Here is a 19,338-nt window from a genome sequence, read left to right as displayed (position 1 = left end):
TGGATGAGATGGGCTCTGTTCTCCTTAAAAAGCAAATGTGTGAGGATAGTCAAAAATTCCTTCACATTAATTACGATAATAGCAACACGTGTGCTAATGACAGGTCTGTTGTCAGATAATGGAAAACTTGTGAGAAGAAAAAAGATGTCAAATTTGATTGTTGGGTATTTTTTCTGTGCCTTTAGGTACTGGTACAGTATGTGTAGTTTTTTGTAAGATTAAATATCCATCAGAAATGTCCTCTTCCCTTCATTAGGGTTGTTGGAATTATACCTGGTCAGAATTATTGTGTTTCTAATATGCCACATGCTGTGTCCTTAACAGCTTTGCAAAGGTCCTTGGAAAAGTCTATATTTGGTGTTTCCATCCAGGTTGTGGTAACCGCGGCAAGAAGCAAGGCGAAAATGTCAGGATAATTATTTTTTTAATGTAAGTACTCAACTGAACAGCTAACGGTAGGTGACACATATTTCAAAATACATGTTCAACATATTTTATCAACTGAAGAACATTTTCATCCGTAGCTTTGTTGCTAGGCGACGGCTGTAACGGCAGAAAGCTGGTGACGCAAAATGTAGACCACACCGCCTCATTTTGGTCCGGCAGTTGATGCGGCTGTTGGATGCCGACATCGGCTGCGTAGACCGGGTCCTTCCGGTTACACTTTAAAACATCGTATCTCCTTCTTTATTTATGGACTGTGAAGTTTTGCAGCATTTATTAACTGTATGTTGTGATGACTTTAAAAAGCGGAAGACTATGAATTACTATCAAACGCAATTAATTTGTATTACTGTAGAGTCACTTTAGTTAACTGACACTTAACTGTTCTGTTATATTTTGTTCACCTGCCAAACTGTGGAGCCATAGAAGAACCATGAAAAGCACACTTTTGTAAAAGCCTGACAAAATAAATTCGGAAGTAAAAAACGGAATAAATTAAATAATAAATAGATGTGGAAATAATACAATAAGAATATAAATAAGACAAATAATAAAATATGTAACTATAATACAAGCATTTTCATTTATCTTTACATTTATTTGCTCTTTTTTTGGCATATTTTTGTTAACATGTTTTAAAAATATGTATGTGTCTATGACACTATACTTACTCTACTGTACTACTTGAAGACATGAGTGGCATCTGTTTTCGTCAGACTCACATAACCTATTGGTATTGTTGGTGAATGTGTTTATATACTCATGTGTTGATATGGTATTTCAATCAGAAACTCTTCAGTATTGCCACCCATGTGATCGATAATAATTGTTAATTGTTAACATGACAGCATATGCTTATGTATATATATATATATATTCCTCGTCATTATTCGTAAATTATGACGAGGAATATGTTGTCAGTTTTACCTTTGAAATGCTGTTTTATTGTAGTGGTAATCAATATTACATGGATTTAACCTGGGGATCTTCTTTAGAAATTAAACAAACAACAGCTACAAAAGCAATATCAAGCACACATGGTCATCAGCTTCTGAGACGTGTGCAGTATTTCTGAGGATTTTATTTGGCCTCCTCTTCTCATATCTACTTATTCTTTGGCACCAGGTTGCACCAAACGTATAGTATCCAAATATTAAGTACTTAACAGGAACACTTTAAAATCAGATATTGCATACCAGTGCATTTTGTTTTAAATATTGAACTGAAGTAGGAGTAGCATTACAATAAATACTGTACCAAAAATGTAAAAAAAAAGTTACAGCTAAAAAGGCCACTTTCTTGGTGATACAATATTATATTTATCTTTATAAAATTACTCTTACAAATGAATTTAGACATAAGCAGTGAGTATTTTATGTTGTAGCTATCTGAGATGGAGCAGACCTTAACTACAATCTACTGTTACTGTTGGGTGGTAACAAATAGTAGCATATATTTATGGTTCATATATTTTGTGTCCAAAATCATAATCTGCTAAGTAATTCCATCAATAAAAGCAACAAGAGTAAATTGAAAATGAATGTGTTAAAGAGAAGGGTAAATAAGTATGATATCTTAGCAGCTAAATATGGTACCACTGCTTCAAAGCTGTGCTTGAGTACAGAACTGGAATAAATAAAAGTTAAACCAATAGTTTCTTAACAAACTCTGAACTAACTATTACATGGTTCACAGAGGAGGAAATGCATATTTTTTATTTTAACGTCATTCAGTGCAGCCTCCTCCAAATCCACACCGCGCCTTCCCTGCAGCCAATCAGCGCCCAGAAGTTGTGGTGACGTCATCGAGCGACCAAAGTTAAGGAAGTTGGAAGTTTCTCAACAGGGCGACAGCACAACTCAACAGAACCTACGAGTTGTGGAGAAGAACCCGAGCGGAGGCTGAAGATATTATTGTTTTAGTGCTTATTATTGTCAGAGGAAGTCGTCTTTGTTCTCTTCAGGTCTAAAGCAGGAGGACGAGCAGGGCGAAAAGTCGTCCCACATCAGTTACTAACATGCTAGCCTCCAGCCTGCTGGCTAACTACTGCACCGAGCTCCACGACGACCAGGCGCTTAAGGTGAGTACTGGTGTCAAACCCTCGGCTGGTTGGTTTGAGTGTGTTGGGTGACAGCGGGGTGACAGCGGGGTCCCAGTGGCTGCCTGCCCGCTGCCAGGAACACATTTACAGGCTGGTTTCGTTTTTCAATCGTGTTCCACGTCAACTCTAACTCAGTCCACACAACCGCCCTGATTTACATCACCTGTAACCGCAGCACTGTAATATCACATTACACATGACATGGTTCACTACTGTATGTGGTCCATGTTAGCAGTGAAACCAAAGCAGAAAGACTTTAACACAGTTAAGCATTTGTTTATTAATAGTACGTCATATTGTCATCTTCATATTCAACAACATTATCGCATAACGCATGTTTCCCTAAAATAGACCAATAGACCAACGTTTTGTCCAAGAAGTGATGTTGGTCTGGTTTAAACTAAACATGGTTCTGTTTATTAGCAATATGAACCGTGTGCGTGTGCGTGTGTGTGTAAAAACTCCAATGGCTCCGGGCACACACACAGGCCCCCGGGGCTCCGCCCCCACTCACTCCACTACACATTGAGATCAGAGGCATGTTCATGTGAAGCAGCCTGTCAGTGACTTTGTTGAAGGACAGCAGCAAACAAACAGTGAAAACAGAGTTTCCTGATCAGAAGTTTTGACTCAAAACAAGGTCATTTACACCGTGTTTTAAGCCTAAATGTCCACTGATATCTTCCGACAAGGTGCATTCAGTGTGAAAGTGCCCTAAATTACATTTACATACAGTAATTGTTACAAATCTAAGCACAATTCTACCCTCCTTCCCTTCAGAATTGTTCTTCTTTTTTCAACATTATTTGAGCCTACAGTACTTGTCCCTTCTGGAGTTATGGGCTCATGACTGGCGCTTGGTTCTGCCTCTTTTTAACTTCTTGCAACTAAATATCTACAGACAGCTGCAGCTTAGAGGATACTCTAATCAACACACTCAGGTGGCATTGAAACGTACCATTTTGCTTTTATGTGAGACTGTAACTGCGATGCATAACTATCTAATCAACTTCTGGCACTTTTTATGTACCTTCACTGAGCTTCAAGCTTGTTTTCAACAAGATGCTGAGTTTAGCATAAGCAGTTTGTGAGCTCATTAAGCTTTTCTTTTCAACTCTGGTCTTATTCAGCTCCCCCCTTTTCAATTTTATTTCTGCATCTTTTCTTTTTAATCTACTCTTCTTGCTTTCATCCTCTCACATCTGGGTGTACATGGTTATAATCCAAACTATGCATGGCGTGGAACATCGTCACACCTCAGAGGTCAGGGGTGACGCAGAGTTAGTCATGGATAAGTTAGCTTACTGCTCAAAGCTAATGTGTCATCATCTATTTATAAAGGTCTTGTATTTAGTGACGCTGTCACTGGTCCTTGTAGCCTTACAACTGGTGCAGCCCTCTGTGAATCTTCCTAATTATTCCTGGTCTGGACAGCATGCACAGAACCAGGGTACAGAAATGATAACAATTAATTTGATGATGTCATTAGTTACTAATGAACAGTGTTATTAAGTACTAGGCCTGTATTTTCAAATTGCTTTATCATCATCATGCGCGATATACGTATAGCAAAAGACAGCTTGAACTGAGATAAATGGTGTTCCGTGTACTATGCATTCACGCGCTGCCTGTAGGGCTGGGCGATAAAACGATAAAGATAATTATCGCAATAGAAGTTTTCCTCAATAGAAATATGAGACATGGTCGATACAACGTCGATAGAACTTATTCAATCCATGTTTTGACAGTCAACACGAACAGCCAATGGTGATGAGAATAGCGCTGTGCCGTTAATTGTTTTAGCAGGTTTCCACCGTTGAACAATTATCACCTGCGCTGCTTCAGGATCAGGACAGATGCACATTAAGTACTGATGTTTACCTTGTGTTTGTTTGATTTGCTCTAGAGTTTATGAGACGCATACGTTTAAACCTGCCACACAACACAAGACGTAACGTGACATGCACAGACAGGACATCAGGGTTAAAGTGAGCGGAATGATCCGGAGTTATGATCCGACACCATTGATTATTTCCAAATACATGTGATTATCAGTTTGGACGCACCTCAGTGTTTTAACTTCATTGTTGAAGAACGAAGCAATAAATATTAATTCAGCAGGTTTTTATAAAGATCAATTTCTACGTGTGAGTTTGAGTTTTGTGTTTATGCTCCACATTAACACCCCATTTACCATATTTGAAACTTGATACACTGCATGCACTTAAAATATAGCCCTTTAATTCTAAACCTTCTAAATGTGTTATTTGAATGTAATTTATAAAATGAAGCGACAATACATTCACTGTTTGAATTATTTAGTCAGTTGTCAAATGCATGAGTTAGTAATATAATGGGTTCTCCTTTCCAAAATGGTCTAGGTGGATAAATACCTGCATCATCTTCAGCTCTCAGATGAGACTTTGATGGATTTGTCAATAAGATTTCGACGAGAGATGGACAAAGGCTTGTGTAGAGACACCAACCCCACAGCTGCTGTCAAGATGCTGCCCACATTTGTGCGCTCAACCCCTGATGGAACAGGTAATGGCCCTATCATAACAGAGACTAGTTTATAAAGTGGACACCTTCAACCTGAGTTACAGCAATTAATTCACCCATTCAGGCAGCTAACTAGTGTTACCTCTAAAGGTATCTACCTCTATAGAAAGTCTGATGGTCTTTTTTATCATGTGTTCAAGTTGTCCATCCCTCCATCTGGTCATGCCACGTTTCATTCTTGTGAACACGATATAACAAGATGAATCAGGAAAAAATTATATTGACTGACACTGAACTGGTTTGATAGCATACATCTATCTTGTCCTATGTTATAAAAGGGTTTTTGTTCCACCCTAGAGATGAAGGCCAGCCGAGCTGTCTACTGAAACGGCAGTCAGAGTTTTGGTCGAAGTGCAGCATGCTTGAAAAAGAGTCTACCTCACACAACAGATTAGAAGCAGTTCTGAGAAGCAAAATAATGGAGAGATACTGCTCTTGAATGTTTTTCAGTGACTGAGTTGTGGCCAGATGAGAAATGGGGTTGGAACTTTTATAGCTTGAAAATGTATGTATTTATGTATTGATCCTTTTGTTTCATAAAAGAACAAGGTGAATTCCTGTCCCTTGACCTTGGTGGATCCAACTTCCGAGTGCTCTTGGTCAAAGTCATGGCTGATGGCAAACAAAAGGTGGAGATGGAAAATCAAATTTATGCCATCCCTGAACACCTCATGAGAGGCAACGGGTCTGAGGTAAGAGTCATGACAGCCCTCTTTCTAATGAGCAAATATAAATAAAACACACATAAATAATATAAAACTTATTAAATACTTCTATATATATATAAATAAATGGATGAAACCTCCAGAAGAGCAACAGACTCTTCCAGGTCATACAGACATGCAGTAGATGTCAGAGTACACAGCTTGGAAAAACAAAGTGAAAACATTATAGATATAGGTTGGAGGGACATGTGTCTCTACCGGTCTGGGTTGAGAGAAGAGAAAGCTTTATCAAAAAGGGACATTTTGTAGAGATGGTGTCTGCCTCCCGAACCAAACTGGGAGCTGGTTCCATAGGATAGGAGCATGGTAGCTGAAGGCTCTACCTCCCATCCCTCTGTTACTGACTCTAGAAGCCACAAGTGAGTCTGCATTTAGAGAGCCAAGTGATCTGTCTTGATAATGCAGTACTGTGAGGGATTGATCATTGAAAGCTTTGTTGTAAGAAGCAGGATTTTTCCCTCTATTCGGAATTTTACAGGGAGGAAATGCAGAGAAGGTAAAACAGAAGTAATATGATCCATTCGTCTACTTCCAGTCTGAACATTTTGTCTAAACTAGAGACTTTTCATAGACTTACTGGGATATTATGATAATAAAGAATTACCGTCACCCAATCCACTAAATTTATGAACTCGTTTTTCAGCATCCTTTTAAAACAAGGGTAGACAAAGAACAGCTAATTCATTGATCAGGTTTATTTTAGGTATGTGCAAGTATAGGCTCCTAGAACATTACCAGTGGAAATAAAATAACCTTTAATAAATTACTAAAATGTAAGTAATACAAATGCTACTAAAACTTACAACTAGAAAATGCATCTGCTGAATACAAATGCCCTGTGATTACCAAAAAGCAGAGATGATTTGCCAAGCAATGTCTAAAGTCTGAGCTGAATTAGCAGAAAATGGTAAAAATATGGGCTGGGCAATTAACTAAAAGAGTATTGAAGCTGACATTTAAACCATCTCACCAACTTAATTTTGCTCGTGTTAATTTGGATAATACTTTCCTCCCTCCACACTCTCCTGCTGACCTGCGCACACTTTACACATTGACAATAAACACCAACACAGTACTTGAAATTTGTGTTTGTGTTTGTTTCGTTCTAGTTTCAGTTTATCTGCCACACACAACACCACGTAACGTGACATGGAAAGTCAGGGTTAAAGTGAGCAGAACGATCCAGATTCATGATCCAACAGCATTGATTAATAACTAAATAAATTTGATTGTCAGATTGTGTGAAGAGTGACAGAGACGGGCAGACACACACATACACACACGTTGCAGAACAAACAACGCCCCGTTTATCAAGGAACATGAATAAGAATTCAGCAGGTTATTATAAAGATCAGCTCTTCATGTGAGTGATTAGAAAAAAGGAGAGAAGCAGAGTAATGCGCCTCAGTGCAGTGGCGCTGATATGATTTATATCGTGATATATAGCAATATCGACTGATGTAAAAAAAAAAAAAAAATTGTGGGGCCACCCGGATACTGTTATGGCTAGTTTTTTTTATTTAGTTTTTCATCACACAAGCCTTACTGCATTGATGTGGAGAACATCAAAATAATGAAAAATTATTACATCACAATTGATTTTATTATTTCTTCTAATTTTTTTGTTATGTCAATTTTTTTTGGGGGAGAGGGTTGCAGGCCCTCCCCTGCTGCTAAAAAAAATATGTGGGCAATGTTTTAAAAATAACCATAAAATAATCGTTAATTAATCATAATCGAGGTAGAAGTTTAAAATAATTGTAATCATATCGCCCAGCCCTAGTAAAAATGCATTTCTCCACTGAAAATCATGCAAACCAAAGTGTTAAAGTAACACACACACACACACAGACAGACAGACAGACAGACAGACAAGATAATTGTTACTTACTACTATATTGATGTTAATTAGAAAAATTACGTTTTCTCTCTTCTGCAGTTATTTGATCACGTAGTTGATTGTCTATCTAATTTCCTGGAAAAGATGGGCATAAAGGATAAAAAGCTTCCTCTGGGCTTCACCTTCTCTTTTCCCTGTCAGCAGACCAAGTTGGATGAGGTAAGTGATGGAGAAGGTATTCTCTTTATTTCAAGTAATATTTGAAGCACAAGAGAAACTTTCATTATCATTTAAATAAAAAATCTGTGAAAACACTGGTGAGTGTAATCCGACATAGCATCAACAAAAATAATCCAAACCCTGTCTGAATTAATCCGTCAGAAAATGTGACCTGATCATTATCTACATTAGAAATATGTAGATAAGAAAATGTACATAAGCAAATAACGCACAATTCTGTGTCTTTATTGAATAGATCCCTCAAACATTTACACTGTTCGTGGAAAAAGTAAGTGTAATCTTAGATTTAGTATCTGCTCAAAACCTCTTTTGGCAGCAACAACATCACAAAAGTTGCTTCTGTAGCCGTAGATCTGACCTCAACAACATTCAGGGGAGAGTTAATTTTATTAATCTGAGGATGTCTAGTGGGAATGGTTCTCTGAGGTCAATCCATGGCATCTATATTGATATACGTCCTGGGCTCTGATGGGGCCACTATAGCTAGATGTTTTTGGTTTGATGTCAATCTGTTATTTATTTACTTGGATATGAACGCTGCCTTCTTGTGTATTTGTAGCCAGAGTCTGCACGATACTGATCGGGGGAAGGAACTGCGGCGCCATCAATTAGGACTGTAACAACAGATTTTCTTTGAGGCTTTAATGTAAAACGCAAACACTTTTGACAACTGTTGCTTCACTCCACTCAACGAGGAGGGAGACAGACAGACAGAGCAGCAGTGGTCGAGAGACCTATAAGCTGAATGAAAAGAGGGAGCATGATAGTGAACACAAAGCCGTGAAAGAAAAATACAGAGCTTTTGAGAAAGGCATCATAAAATAAAGTGCTTAATTTTAGAAATAAATAAATAAATAGATGTAGTTTGAGTTTCCCCCCATTCTTCTTTTTTCTTAATTACATTTCACACATAAACAATCTCAACAAGTATTAACAGCTAAAGAGCTTTAACACTCCTTTTCTCTTTGTTCCCACTTTCTCTTGTTCAGTGAGAGAAGTAAACTCTGTGCTGCCAGGATTTACTAACTTATAACAGGTCTGGATCTGTATGGAATGGCGTCTGAGTCTGTTTCCAGACCACAGTCCACCTATTAGTAACCTATGCTTTAGTGGGCTATTTTTCCCGCTTCAGCTTGCTCTTAGGGTGCAGCCACCTTCAGTATGATGCGTCGGGTCAGCCCTACAGGACACCACTCTATACTGTGAATGTTGTATTCAATGTGGACTAGAAGAATACAATGATTTGTGTGTTGTTAGTTGAAATATGTTTTTTCTTCCATTAATATAACCTAGATGAAGATCTGACCATATTTCAAGACACAATTTATAGATCAACGACTATTGACCTGTTGCCCCCACATCTCATGTACTAGAGGTCCTGGCCAACCTCAGACCACAGATGAAATCATCACTGGACGCTGTACAGTTCCCCTACCAGCCTCGTCTGGTAGGGGATGATGCAATTATTACCTGCTGCACTGAGCCCACTAACATCTGGATCATTGCACTGTGAGAATCACATTCTTTGATTCTTCCAATGCATTCAACACCATCCAGCCAGTGCTTATGAGGTAGACACATCCACCATCTCCTGGATTAGTGACTGTCTGACTACCTTCCTCTTCACATTGTACACCTCTGACTTTCATTACAACTCCAAGTCACTTGCAAAAGTTCTTTGATGACTCTGCAGTGGTTGGGTGTGTAAGTGATGGGAGGAAGAGGATGGTTTCACAGCCACTGCGTATTCTGGGAGAGGATGTTGGCACAGTGGAGGATTACAAGTACTTGGGGGTCCACATCGACGACGGTCTGTATTTTAAAACCAATGCTGACGCTGGGTACAAGAAAGGGATGAGCAGACTCCTGATTTCCTGAGGAAGCCGAGATCTTTCCACGTGTGCAGCAAGATGTTGGAAATCTTGAAAATCAGTCTGTTGTAGCCAGTGCAATGTACTTTGCTTTGGTCTACAGGGGGAGCAACATCGGAGCCGGTGACACCAACAGACTTAACAAACTGATAAAGAAGGCTGGCTCCGTCATTGGCTGCAAACTGGACTCTTTTGAAGTGGTGGTGGAGAGGATGCTTGTGATAGTTCAGTGCCCTGCTCTCCACCACCTAGTGGACAGACAGCGGAGCACTCTCTCCAGCAGATTGGTTCAGCTCCGCTGCCGCAAGGACAGATACAGGAAATCTTTCCTGCCCATAGCAATAAGACTGCAACTCCTCGCCTCTATCTATCTATCTATCTACGTGAATTTAAGATAAAGAACAAACTCATTCTCATTCATCCCATGCTAAATATTACAGTATTGAATTCTACCACCTCCATGGACTTGTTAATGCTGTCTGATTTACCTCATTACCTCTAATAGAAGTTGAGGCAAAGCCCAGGTGTCAGGTTTGCCATTCCAGCTCAAATTTAATTTAAGGTGTCTTGAATTTAGGTGAATTTAAGACGTCTTGAACTTGGATTATGACTAGTCAGAATTAAATTGTAAATATCTGAATCTGGAATTACCATCATAATTAAGTCGCAGATGTCTGTTATACATATAAGAATAACTTTGTACAAGAATATTAATAGTCTTTTCGAACAAACTATATATATATAGATTTTGTCTTTATATCAGATTAACAATCAATATAATTAATAATCATCACATTAATCGCTTATCAAAATAAGCGTCTACGTTAATAGACCATAGATTGAAAATAACATCGTCTTTGCACCAGGCTAACTTAGTTGGCTAAACTCTGTCTCACACTGAGGCTGACAGCACAAACCACAGGCATCAGGCATATAAAGCACTATATAGTCAACAACCCGAGGATAAGACTTGATGGATCCATCAGTGCTGCAAGTAGCAGCTCACTCGCAGTCCCTTTCTGTAGTTATGACCACCGCCGGTGTGTTTCAGCCCGAAATAATAAACTTATTTTCTAAGACAGTCTTGCTTAACAGATATTGTGGCCCACTTCAGGTCAATCAAATTTCCATCCCTTCTTATTGTAGCTGTCTTCAGGTTTGTCCTTTGCATAAATAACTGGAATATGTGTCCCATACTACTGGCAGTGAGAAATTTAGTCAATTGCCTTTTTCAGAGAGTTTTCACCTTAAAAATATCTGCATATGAACATAGATTTTTTATGTTTACATATCAACCCAATGAATTTACATTTAGAGTGCAGCTATTTACATTTCGCAGGAAACGGGAAATAGGTTGGAAGTGGATTCAGACAAAACCATTTTCCCGGAATTAAACACTAGTGTGTTACTAATCAATTATTATGACACCATTTTGATTTTGATTGTCTTGTTTTCATATTTGCAGAGTGTTTTGATGTCTTGGACCAAAGGTTTCAAGTCCAGTGGAGTGGAGGGAAAAGATGTGGTCAGCCTTCTGAGGAAATCCATCAAAAAACGAGGGGTAATTGAACAAATGATGGTTTAAAAAATGTTCTAATTCTTGTACATTTTAAAATGTGAACAAAGTGAGAGAACAGATGTTTTTGGGTACAAAGCACTGCAAAGTCACTGGAAAGATTAGATAAGCTGCATATTTACCAGGAAGGTTCGAATTGAGGTAAAAACACACCTGAGTGAGTTAAAAAAGTTTAACCAGATCAAAAAAGTTGGGTTGACTTCGGAGCAGAGCTAAAAAAAAAAGGACACAGAAACACGTTGACTTACTGTATACTTGGTAAGAAAACATCCTAAAAACATAACATTTAAAACACAGTCAGAACTCTCCTTGTGTTGTATCTAGTCCACAACAGGTTACCTGCTTGAATCAAAGTAAAATTTAAAGAAAACGAAAGTATATTGCGTTAATAATTTGCCATTCATTTTACCTTTTTAAATCAGTTCTTTGTATTTTACCACACTTTTATAACCTAATAAAGTATGTGCTGCTGATAAAGATAACTATTTGGGTACTTTTGTCTTAATGTGAAAGCAGTAGTTAGATACAGAAATGAAACATGGGGAGAGGGGTATGATGTCAAATGTTTCAATTATGTGGTATGTGCCTTGGTCGACTGCCAGTATGTCACATCTGTGCTGATTTTACATGTCATGGCAGGACTTTGACATTGACGTCGTGGCAGTGGTTAATGACACAGTGGGAACCATGATGACCTGTGGCTACGAGGATCATCACTGTGAAATTGGCCTCATTGTAGGTGAGTTCATTGCTCTTTGAAAGGCTGTACAGGATTATGCTCTAATATTATTGTAGGAGCCATGAATAAGTCTAAGAAGAATATTATTATTTTGGTTATGATAAAATTTGTAAGGAGTTGGTATTTATGGGTATTCTTATTTATTGTTTATTTGTGATCATATGAATTTGGCAAGACGTAGGTCACATAGGATATGAGCTGGGGGTTATAGTTTATATGAGCACCTGTTCCCCTTTGTGTAGGTTGGAGAGAGGGTGAGTGGGGACGCCATATTTTTGGTTTATCTGCTACGTTATGTTCCGCTTGATCACTGTGATTGCTTTAATCTATGAGTTTGTGCACGTTCCAATAAGTAGATCTTCTGTTTTCTTTAAAAGAAGTTGAAATGCACTTTAGTGATTTCAGTGATGGCTCGTCATTCAAACTATTAGGCATCAGCCTCTCAGCGACTCGTTTGCTTTCTGATGATGACAATACTATATATATAATAATCATATCATTTATCACAATAGTTTCTGGGACAAAATACATCCATCAACATTTTTATCATAACAGGTCTACCTTAATTTTTTTAATAATGGGCGTAACGGTATATGTATCAGAACCGAAAATTTCTGATACAAGCCTTTCGGTTCGGTACGCAATGCAGCGAGCCCACGTGTGGAACTAATTTGTGTGCGTATTGGTCTCAAATTTCAAGGGACAACATTAGCGAAGGACCAGTGCTGTAGTTTGTGTGAAGACCCTCCCTCATCATTTAAGTCCCCTGTGTGGGAAAACTTCAGTGTCGCAGTCAACTATAATGACTACAGACATAGACAAGTGGATCGTACAAAAGCCGACATTGTGCAACTGCTATCGGATATGTAGCTGGTAGCACATCAAACATACAGACTCGTTTGAAATGGCATGACCATAGTGATGTCCCACTGACATTCGGAATAACAATAACATTAGCGAGACAAGCAAAAAAAAAGAGTTCCGTGCAAACCCAGCTTCCCGCGGCATTTAAGCTGCCCCTTGCAAATAATTCAGACCGTGTCAAAGCAATAACGAGCAACATTTTTATAGCAGCGGATATGTGACCGTTCTCTGTTGTTGAAAACGCAGGGTTCAAAGTAACACACACTGAAAGTAATCAAGCCTCTTTTACTGGAGTTTGCTTGGAGAGGGTGACAGTGACACTGGATTTAGATACTGCATTAATATGTTTTGTCATCCCTGAGAACTTTGTAATTGTTATTGTTGTGGTATCATCCCTTCCCTCAACAGGAACGGGGACCAATGCCTGCTACATGGAACAGATGAGGAACCTCGAGGTGCTGGATGGTGATGAGGGGCGGATGTGTGTTAATACAGAGTGGGGTGCTTTTGGAGATGATGGTGCCTTGGAGGACCTGCGCACTGACATTGACCGAGAAATCGATGCAGGCTCTCTGAACCCTGGAAAACAGCTGTGAGTGTCTCATCTAACTTGGTTAAACATATAATATGTGGTTGTGGCTTCAGTTAACTCCTCGACAGACAGACTTCTATTAGAGAGCTCTTTATATTTAATTGCTCAAATCTATATATTTTTTAGAGTTGAACCCTCCCTTTTTTCTGGCCTGCTGCTGTTTCAATTTCTTACTAATGCTGTTTGCTGTTAATGAAAACATAATGTACATTTGCTTCCGGGGCGCTCCGCATTGTGCGACTCGAGTAGCTTACCAGCGTTGCTGTTTGAAAGTGGTTTTCCTGTCTTTTTTACGTGAGTCTGTTGTGTGTCAATCACTCAGTATACCGACAATGGGGTCGTTTGTGGACTTGCTTCTGTGTGTATTCTGTCTCGGACTTTACACCAGTCAAGAGATTGGACACGAAGTGGGTGCACATTATGGCACCTTTCCTGGGAGAATCACCTTAAGCCATGAGCTTGTCATTCCGGTCCAAAACTGACGGTGTTGTGCCGGTAAACATTCCACTAGAGCTTCACAGACCAGACGCAAAGTTTACACATCCGAGAAGAGGGAGAAGAGGTTGAATACGTCGGAGACTCACGAACATGGGCCTCTAAAACTGTCGTAATCCGCCTGCCCTCCCTACAGTCCTGCTCCCTAATGTACAGTCTATCTGTAACAAGTTGGATGAGCTGGAGGCTTGGGCACATTCAAACAGTGAAGGAAACCTGTTTACTGGCCTTCACTGAAACGTGGCTCAGTGATCTGGACCGGGACAAGGACCTGTCTGGAAAAAAAGAAGAGAAACCAACAGATGTGCTCTACCACTGGTTATATATTAAGACATTGGCATTCTGGCGCCAAGCCAGAGACAAGGACCTGCAGGCGGAAATGGCACTGGTATGAATGGCGGAGGACTCTGTGCCGCGTATCGAAAGCAGGCAGCGGAAAGTAGATGGCTGGAGGCGCTCCAGAGGCAGGCAGAGAGGAAGACGGCACTGATGGAGCGTCTGCTGGCCCGGACGGGGCCTGACAGCTGGTGGAGGGCGCGGTTCCGGGTCAGGCGGTTTGGATGTCGACGCATGCATCTGTCTCCACGCTATCTCCTGTTCTGGGTTCTTCGTCGGCAGTGACGTCAGCAGCCCCTCCGGTTCCTGTGTCCCCAGTGCCCATCAGTTCCTGGGTCCACTGCGCCCGTGCGGCAGTGCCACCCTGCTCGACCCACCGAGATTTCGCGGGCTGGCTTCCTCTCGTGGCCTGTGGGGAGGGGGGTGAGTAGGTCAGTCCGGATGGCTCCCTGGCCTGAATTCGGTGATGGGGGTATGTGAAGGTGGCTCAGTGAGAACCTCCAGGTGAACCAAGGAGAGGGGATTGGCACAGCTGAGACTAGTTTGCCAATCAACTCTCCCTGGATTCAAAAGGCCGCAGTGGAGCTGCCAGAGAGAGAGAGAGAGAGACACGCAAGGGACGCATACACTCGGGAGAAACACAGGAGAAACACAGAGACACTGAGCTATACGCTGAGCTGCAAAGCTGAAATGCCATTAGTAGTAAATAATAAATAAATGCATAAATACATGTAAAAATACATAAATAGCCTTGTAGCGACTTCATGAAAACAAATGTCGCTGAGAGGCTGAGGTAGGGCCTAATAAATTGAATGATGCGCTGATCCAAAAATCACAGCAATCCGTAAAAATGTGTTTAAACTTTTATGCAAGAAAAAAGAAGATCCACTTGATTGTCAATGCACAAACTCATCAAACGGAAAATAGCAGGTTGCGTAACGAAGTTTAGCGGTCAACAAAAAATACAGCGTCCCCACTCACCCTCTTTCCTTCCTACACAGGTGAACTGGTGCTGGATTAATTTCCTGCCAAATTAATAGGATCACAAGTAAACAATAAATAACAAATTAACCAAATAATAGAAAAAACACAGATTTTTTTTCTATCACATTAGGCTAGACCTATTCAAACTATAACAAAAACATTTTTTTACCAAGGCTGACGGAGCCCTCAAGAAAATTACTTAAAATATGAATACATTTTTTTAGGTTCTAAAGTTTTTTTTTAATTCGATCATATAATATAATTTTAACTATACCTTTTAACAGCTATCAAAGTATTTTTAAGATTTAAAAACACTTTTTCATGTTAGGAGACAGATTACATTTTCATATATGACCAACAATTCCTCAAAAATAGGGAATATATTTCTGAAATATTATTAAAATATTAATGACGGAGGTGACATAAACCTGACGGAGTTGATCCATATCTGACGGTGGTGACAAAAACTTAAATGTGTAATCATTTTAGCTCTCACATACATTGAATCAATAAATTAAAGAATTAAAACAAACAAACAAAACAATGAATATCTTGTTTTATTTACATTTAAGTGTGTATTTCATTTTGACCTTGGATTCCTTTGGCCATAGGGTTTTGTATTTTAGACCAAATTGCCAGATTTTGTTCAGCAGCCAGTATTGGCTATGCTTCCGATTCTTTTTCCTTTTCATCTGTTCTCTTTCAGTCCAATCTTCTGTTTGCGTTATATTCCTTCCCTAACTCTCTGTCTCCATCTCTGTTTCTCTTGTCTTAGAAATTCTTCTTTTAATTATGGCTGTGTACTGATTTTCTCTATCCACTTTTTTTGATACTCTCTGTTCCTCCTTTTACGTTTCTCCAGTGACAGATGTTCCCGAGCCATGCTGGACTAAAATACACAAAAAGAACACTCAATATTATTAATCATATTTTCCTGTACTCGAGAGGGAGTGTGTCTATGTACCTTCATCATTATGGGTTCCCTCAACCCCTGATAGAGTTGATGGCTATCAATTCACAAAAGCAATAAAAAAGCAGAAGATGCTGATGCCACATATTCAGTATTTATATATTATTAGACAAACTAATGATCTATTTCTGTATTTGACTAGAGTGACTCAAAAAACACAAGATTATGACTTCTCATTGAATGTCAACTCCGTAATTCGCCTGTCACCACTGTCACACAGAAAATCTGACGGAGTTGACATAATAGGCATTTTGTTCACAAATCAAATTTGTTTTGTAGCAACCATTTTCTTTTCAGCTTGATACTAGATGCTAACAAAACACTTCAAGCAGTTGAAACTGCTTGAAGTGTTTTTCCCAAGAAGTTTAAGTACATAATGTGGAAAATCTCCTGAAAAAGTGAAACAACTTTTTTCTATAGAGAATTTGTGTTTGATACAAAAGAGCAAATGATAAACAACAATTTAAAACAAACAATGGGGAGGGGGGAATAGAAAAACTTAAAGCTTGCTGTGTCACTGATATTGGCACCCTTTGCTGTAAATCAGTATGGAAAAACATTATGACTCACCTGTGGTAAATTGTCTGTGCCCATGTGACATTAATTAGCCAATGAATGATGACTTCCGTGTTTTAAAAAGCCACCTGTTATTCCCTGTTCCTTTGTCACAATGGTGAAGACAAAGGAGCTGTCTGAGGACATCAGAAGGGCTATTATTAGCATACACAAGACCTCCAAAGGGTATAAGGCCATCTCCAAAGACCTTGGTATCCCTGTTTCAACAGTGCGTAATGTTATTAAGAAGTTTGCCAAGCATGGAACTGTCAAGAACCTCCCTGGACGTGGGGGGGAAGAGAAAAATTGATGAGTGAAGTCTTCGAAGGTTGGTGCGAATGGTGGAAAAAACACCACGTCAAACATCCAAAGACCTGAAGGCCAACCTGGAACAGTCTGGGGTCATGGTTTCAACAAGTACCATACGCCGCACACTAAACCAAACAGGGCTTTATGGGCGAAGGCCAAGGAAGACACCATTGCTGAGGAAAAGACATAAAAAGGAACGACTGATCTTTGCCAAAGAGTACCTGGACAAACCGCAGTCCTTCTGGGAAAATGTTCTGTGGACAGATGAAACAAAAATAGAGCCTTTTGGCAATGCACACCAACAGTTTGTTTACAGACGGTGCAATGAAGCCTACAAGGAAAAGAACACCCTACCAACAGTTAAGCATGGTGGAGGATCCATAATGCTGTGGGGCTGCTTTGCTGCATCTGGTACTGGAGGCCTTGACCGTATCACAGGAATCATGAAATCAGAGAATTATCAAGAGATTTTAGAGAGCGAAATGTCCTACCCAGTGTAAGAAAACTTGGTTTGAGTCGAAGATCATGGGTCCTCCAGCAAGACAAAGACCCAAAGCACACATCCAAAAGCACGCAGGAATGGTTGAAAAGGAAAAAATGGACTGTTTTAAAATGGCCAGCAATGAGTCCTGATCTCAATCTGATTGAAAATCTTTGGGTTGAGCTGAAATCTGCTATTGGGGAAAAGAACCCTGCAAACGTTCAAGAGCTTGAACAAATTGCAAAGGAAGAGTGGGAGAAAATACCAGCTGAGAAGTGCAAGAAGCTTATAGATGGCTACAAGAAACGTTTGGAGGCTGTCATCACTGCCAAAGGGTGTGCAACCAAATATTAAAGAGGGGTGCCGTTATTGCTGCACATGATGTTTTTTGTGTTTCTTCTTTGAAATTACAATATGCAAGTTGAAAAAACAATTTTCTTTGTTAAATTACTTTGGACCTCCAATTAAAAGATCCTGATGATATAAATTTGGTACATTTCCATTTATTTCTGAAGATATTGTACAGGTTATGCAAAACATGAAGGGGTGCCAATAATGGTGAGCAGGCCTGTATGTAAGTTTTGGTCAGATACATACACACCTGGTATTAACATCCCTCCTGAGAGATCCAATCACAAGTGGCCAGCATTAAGTACTTGTGTTCACACCTGGCATTAAAAATGCATCCTGAATGTGTCTACTGTGACCAATTGTGATTGGATCTCACTTCCCCGCTCCACATGCTAATTAACACGTACGTCATTTGTATTAGTTAAGACCAAATAATGTTGTTTTTATCCAGTCTGAGTTTACAGATGTGTCCAATGTCACTCTGTGTCACCTGCTAAAAGAATGCAGATACATGTGGCCCAGACCACCTCAGAATGTGGTCTGGTGTGATTGGATCTATATCCGATCTGAGTGCATTCACACCTGTATTTAGAGCTGTCTGCTTGTGATTGGTTCACAAAAAACACATGTTAATACCATGTGTGTACAGGTCCAAAGTCTACTTAGTCAGATTACTGCATTGTTACTGTGATTGATTATATGTTTATACTCCAGACATCCTCTGGAGTTTCTCCTGAGGAGGTGGATTTGTGAACGCAAATGTCGGAGTGAGAGCCTGAGATTAATACGTCCTTTCACCAACCTTCACCTGAATCCTCTGGAGGTTTTGTTGGTATTGTAAACGCAGCTGAGCAGAGAACCTCCCGCTGCCTTGTGAATGTGTGAACAATAAATAATAACCACTGTGTGTGTGCACGCTTGCACATGTTGGCAGTGGTGCATCCTCCCCTCAGCATGAGCAGAAGCGCCTCTCCCCCCTTAAAACAGCTTGCGAGACAGCGGTGAATCAGTGGGACTGACCACAGCCTGTTCAGTCAATTGAAAATCATAGTAAGTTGTTTGGCCACCATGTGCTTCATGTCATCCTACAATTGTCTGGAACTCTACTGGATCAATGTAACACCAATTTTCCAAAATACTGTATATTCCCTCATTTAGAGATTTGATGGTGGTGCGTCTTACACATCTGTCAGAAATCTCCTATAGCTGTTCAATTATGTTGAGATCAAGCAACCAAAAAAATCATTTGGGCCTTCTCATAGTGTATGTCAAAGATGAGAATGTGGTGAAGGCTGACTGCTGT

The 19,338-nt window shown here is 39.7% G+C and overlaps 1 protein-coding gene across 2 annotated transcripts in view; it reads left to right on the top strand.

The window, feature by feature from the left end:
* Positions 1–2,288: 2,288 nt before the first annotated feature.
* Positions 2,289–19,338, top strand: part of hk2 (hexokinase 2) — a 33,577-nt gene continuing 16,527 nt past the window's right edge. Inside the window, exons 1-8 of one of the 2 annotated variants that reach the window (XM_034595920.1) lie at positions 2,289–2,524; positions 4,927–5,089; positions 5,651–5,799; positions 7,772–7,891; positions 8,148–8,180; positions 11,249–11,344; positions 11,999–12,098; positions 13,371–13,554. In XM_034595920.1, coding sequence (XP_034451811.1) covers positions 2,462–2,524; positions 4,927–5,089; positions 5,651–5,799; positions 7,772–7,891; positions 8,148–8,180; positions 11,249–11,344; positions 11,999–12,098; positions 13,371–13,554 — 908 coding nt within the window. In that variant the 5' untranslated portion in view covers positions 2,289–2,461. The remainder of the gene's footprint in view (positions 2,525–4,926; positions 5,090–5,650; positions 5,800–7,771; positions 7,892–8,147; positions 8,181–11,248; positions 11,345–11,998; positions 12,099–13,370; positions 13,555–19,338) is intronic. The other variant, XM_034595921.1, reaches the window with a different exon arrangement.

The sequence above is a fragment of the Hippoglossus hippoglossus genome, chromosome 9 (genome assembly GCF_009819705.1).
Source record: "Hippoglossus hippoglossus isolate fHipHip1 chromosome 9, fHipHip1.pri, whole genome shotgun sequence".
NCBI lineage: Eukaryota > Metazoa > Chordata > Actinopteri > Pleuronectiformes > Pleuronectidae > Hippoglossus > Hippoglossus hippoglossus.
This window is presented reverse-complemented; position numbering and strand designations above follow the sequence as displayed.